The sequence below is a fragment of the Mus caroli genome, chromosome 7 (assembly GCF_900094665.2).
Source record: "Mus caroli chromosome 7, CAROLI_EIJ_v1.1, whole genome shotgun sequence".
Classification (NCBI taxonomy): domain Eukaryota; kingdom Metazoa; phylum Chordata; class Mammalia; order Rodentia; family Muridae; genus Mus; species Mus caroli.
The window spans coordinates 145,928,570-145,933,466 of NC_034576.1; the positions used below are offsets into that span (position 1 = coordinate 145,928,570).

At 53.5% G+C, this 4,897-nt stretch overlaps 1 protein-coding gene across 1 annotated transcript; it reads right to left on the bottom strand.

Moving 5' to 3' along the window:
- Positions 1–2,590: 2,590 nt before the first annotated feature.
- Mrgprg (MAS related GPR family member G) lies at positions 2,591–3,657 on the bottom strand. The gene has a single exon (XM_021166029.1). It carries the CDS (start codon positions 3,458–3,460, stop codon positions 2,591–2,593), a length of 870 nt encoding a protein of 289 aa, XP_021021688.1. The 5' UTR covers positions 3,461–3,657.
- Between the last annotated feature and the right edge of the window lie 1,240 nt (positions 3,658–4,897).

A 4,897-nucleotide genomic window follows, 5' to 3' on the forward strand; every position in this document is an offset into this window, starting at 1 on the left:
CACCCATCCATCCACCCATCCATCCATCCATCCATCCACCCACCCATCCCTCCACCCATCCATCCACCCATCCATCCATCTGTCCATCCATCCACCCACCCATCCATCTGTCCATCCATCCACTGGATGTGCGCTTCCTGGGCTCCTCCTCCCCACCCAGAGACATGACTGCTGCTTGCTGGATCTGAGCACTTAGGAGCACACCTGTCAGTGAAAGATGTAGAACCAAGCAGGCAAACACACTAGCTATAGAGAAAGGAGCCCCCACATCAGGCTTCCTGTGGTGGTGTGTGTACATGTATGGGGATCCAGACAGGTAAGAAGAACTGAGAACAGATTCCTGATCCCAGGAGCCACAGCACCACAGAGCCAACAGACAGCACCCTAGGCAGGGACAGAGGCAAGCAGCAAGGTGGAGGTGCCAAGTCAGGTGGGGCAGGGTACACAGGGTGTCTCTGCCTGGCATGAGAGGTGATGGCTTTGGTCTCAGAGGTTAGGGTAGGCTACCTGATGCTAAAGCCTAGCTCAGCTGTCCTGGCAAACTTCTGCCTCATCTGCAGATCTGGCTGAGAGCTGCCAGGTGACACTCTAGAGGTCATCCAGCTACAGAGGCACCAGAAGGCAGGAGCCTAGCCACCCAGTGATGGAGTAAGGTCTGTCTTGCATCTGTTTCAACTTAAACCAGCCCAAGGGCAGCTTTGACACTATGTGAGCCTCACTAGGGCTAGGATAGACATGGCTGCTGCCTCTGGGCTTTGCCAGCATCCTCATACCCAGCAGTGGCCTGGGAAGCACCTGCCCTATGCCCTGCATCTGTATAGACCAAGCCATTTATCATATTCCCCAGGGATGTCAGCTGCTGAGATATTCACCTGTTGCCTCTGGCACACAGATGGACAGCCCTACTCTGTCCTTGGGCAAGGAGGACACAGCTGACCTCAGGTTTGTTCTTTCCTCTTACCCCAGGGGCAAGCCTTCCCGGAAGGGACCACTCTGTTCCTTGGAGTCTAGGGTGAAGTGCACAAAAAATGGGCAGCTCTTCCCCACCCTGCCTCCCCAAAGCAGCCTCCTCCACTGGGTCCTCCACCCACCCCTCCTGAACCTATGCTGGACTTTAGTCTAAGGGTCTCATGTCTCCCAGATTTCCTTTTAGAGCCACTCCAGTCCAGAGGGCTCCATCTCAAGTTTTATCAGCAAGCTACAGGGCCTAGTGAGAGACTCTCCCCCCCCCCAAATGTGAATGACCCATGAGGGACAACAATTTAAAGTTGGCCCCTGACCTCCATGCACATGTGTGTGCACTTACATGCAGATCCACATGGGCATCTAGACACATATGTAGAGGAATTTTTTGAGGGTCTCTGTTAGAAAGGTACATGACTGGAATATTTTTTATGCCAGAAGTTTCCATGTGGCTGGGCAGCTTGTTGCTGGCTTATTTTCCTGGTGTTTTTGGTAAGGTTTGAATGTTCTTTACATTTTAATGTCATACGTCTGGGTGTTATGGCTCTGCACTGTGTGCATGAAGTGCCTGTAGAGACCATAGAGGATGCCAGATCCCCTGGAACAGATGGTTATGAGCCACCAAGTGGATCTTGGGAACTGAACTCAGGTCCTCTGGAGGTACAGCCCATGCTCTTAACGGCTGAGCTGTCTCTCCAGGGCCAGGGCTTGACTGATTTAAGAACAACAATGCAGATAGGTTGTTTTCTGCTTTTTTTATTTTAATTATTAAAGAAACATCATAACATGTACAAAATAATGTGTACTTTGGAAGCTTAGCTCTCCTCTCAAACTGTAGATTAAGCTGGCTGACAGGTCAAGGTGGGGTCTACAGAAAAAGCTTGAGTGAGCACAGTCCTAGAGGAGCCCAGAACTGGGGATGGGATGGGATCTGGGTAGGAGCCAGGGCCCCCTGCTTGCACTGTGCCAACCCTTGGGGACACCTGAGAAGCAGAAGTGCCCAGGAAGCAAGAACTTGGGGTAGCCTTGGGCACAGGACAGACTGGGTTTATTTAGTGATGAAACAGCTCCACCTTGTGGCCGCTATGAGTAGTAACACCAGGCTGGAGAATTGGGGAGGCAGTCAGCCCCTGGATAGTGAGTGAGGTTTTGTGGGGGAAAGTTGGGGTGAGGTAGGGAGAAAGAACAGTCTAGATGAGGCCCACTAGTGAATATATTCAACATAAGGCCTCAGTTTCTCCAAAATCAGAGAATGCTCCCCAGGAGCTGATGCTGTAGTTCTAGTCTTCTGACTCATCTACGGCAGGAGGAAGCTCCTGGTGTACTGGGGTTGAGGGGCAGTTTCCTCAGGTAGGATGCTGTAGGGGCAGAAGGAGGTAGGACACATGTCCTCATTGTAGTTCTGGCATCCTCCTTCATGCACCTGCTTCTCTGTCTGTTCCTGCCCTCCTTGCTGTCTCCTGTGTGTGTTCAATATGCAATCTGGCCCCCAACCCTTCTCTCCTGCATATAAGAGGAAGCCATAAAATCCCCAGGACCAGAGCTTGGCCGTCGCAAAGGTTTGAGCAAGACTGGGACCCCCTGGCAGCTCTGAGGGCAGGGTAGGTAGGCGTATAATGGCCACTCTCTACACTTGGTGCATGGGCAGGGATAGCCCCCCAAGACTTGACTGGGACTCTTCCCCTAGAGCCCTGTTTAGGGCTACCTGCAGTGGCTCCTTCCTGAGCTGCCTGCCCTTCATGTAGTACAAGAGAGGCTTTGCACTGCTGTCAATGCAGGCCAGGAGGGTGGCCAGTGGAAAGAAGAAAGGGAGCAGGAATTTTATGACTGGCCGCAGGCACCAGTAGACAACCAGGGGTAGGCGACAGAAGAACAGAAGGATCCCAGAGCACTGGGCCAACTTGCAGAACTTGGGCGGTGGCTGTGAAGAGCAGCAGTTCCCAAAGATTAAGAGAAACTTGCTTGCCCCACATGCCATGCCACACAGCACTGCTAGCCAGGTGACACTGGTCCAATGGTACTTGAGGCAGACCAGCAGACTCATTCCGTTGTTCAGCAGCCCACAGGCGTTGGCTGGCAACAGCACGGCCGGCATGGTCAGGGCCCAGATCATGAGGCAGAGGACAACTGAAGTGAACCTGGGACGGCGGTTGGGGCTGCAAAAGGAGGGGAACATGTAGGCGAGGCAACAGTCCACACTGAAGGCAGCCAGCAGCCAGAGCCCCACGGCAAACCACAGGAAGGTGACCGGGAAGTAGAGTGTGTCCTCATGGCCCGACACGATCGTGGCAATAGAGAAGCCAACTTGGCATGAGAGGAAGAGGAAATCGGCAGCAGCCAGGTGCAGCAGGTAGGTGTTGAAGGAGCCCTTCTTGATGTGCAGACCGAGGTGCCAGAGCAGCAGAGCATTGCCCACCAGCCCTGCAAGGCTGACGGTGAGGCTGAGGAAGAAGAGCACTTTGTTGAATGTGCCCCAGATGTTGAATATGGAGAACATCCTGGCTGGCTTCCGTGGGTGCTCTGGGAGGCCCCTGCAAAAGGTGACAGTGTTCACTATGCAGCTGCTGTGCCCCGAGTGTGGAAAGCAAGAGCCTGCAGCTTCCAGAGTCCGAGTTGTCTCAAGCCCCTTCCTGGCTGCATGTGATGCCAGGGTACCCCCTCACAGCTGCTTTGCTTGGAAGCAGCTCTCTCTGCCCTCATCCTGGTTAGGCAACCCATCCTGAATGAGGTGCCCCCATGCAGAGGCCCACCACATTCAGACAAAGGGGCCACAGGTGGAGAGACTCCCCTTTCTTTTTAACTGTGGTACCGGTGTGAGAATGCTTTCTCTAAGGCTCTGATCACACCCACCCCAGGGTCTCTGATAGTGCCTGCTCTGTCCCAGGACACTCCATTCTGTGCTAGGTGAGGCTTCAGGGGACTTTCCCCACACTGTCCTTTTGGAGCGCGACATTAAAGCCCAGGGTCCTGAGGAACTGTGGCTAACTCTGAAGCTTCATATCAGAGTCTGGGACTTTGATGATGGGTCTCAGGGCCCCAGATCTTCTTGGGGAGCAAGCAGGAGAGTTTCTGATACCCTCATGGAGGTGAGTATTTCAGAGCAGTACCTTTTCCACAGAGCCCATGATGGACCTTGTCCAAGATCCAGGGTATGAGGACCCAGGCTCTGGGCACAGGGACTGCCAGGGAGGAACAGCAATAGGAAAAGATAGACCAGGGCTGGGGGGTAATGGAGTGGAGAAGAGAGAAGCACAGACAGAGACAGGATAAATAGAGAATAGAGGTAGAGATAAAGAGGAAGGGACAGACATGGGAAAACATAGTCAGAGATGGAAAGAGATATACTTTGTGTACTTTGCGTATGACCCTCATGCCTGGTCTGGGCTGTGTCCCCTACCCAGGACCCTAGCTATCTCTGTACTCACTGAGACCCAGCCTCCATCAGACCCTGCTTCCTCTCACAGGGCCAAACCTTCTGCAGTGTCCTGATGAGCATCATCCACCAACTCATCACCAAGCATCCTTCCTGGTACCTGCGGGAGATGGTGGCTCAACCTACCAGTTCAGCTGTCAGGGTCAGAGTGCAGGTCCTCAGGACCTTGAAATTAAGGACTGAACCTTCACACATCAGTGGTGACAGAGGCAAGACCCTTCCCCTCTGTGAGCCCCCAAGGGTGTAAATCCAGACATCTACTCCTGTGTGGATTCTGGCTAGTGGAGCCAAGGCTAGATCTGAAAGGGGATGCGGTAGGTGGGGTGGGGTATCTTCCTCATCCTTGTTCTCCAATGGACCTGGAGCAATGAGTTCCAAGCCTGAGCCTCAGCTTCCAAGGCTCCCTTAACTGCCTTCCCCATAAGGTCCCTTTCAGAGGACATCCTCAGAGTCACCAGCACCCCCCTGAGAGCCAGGCAGGCAGGTGATGTAGAGAGTAAG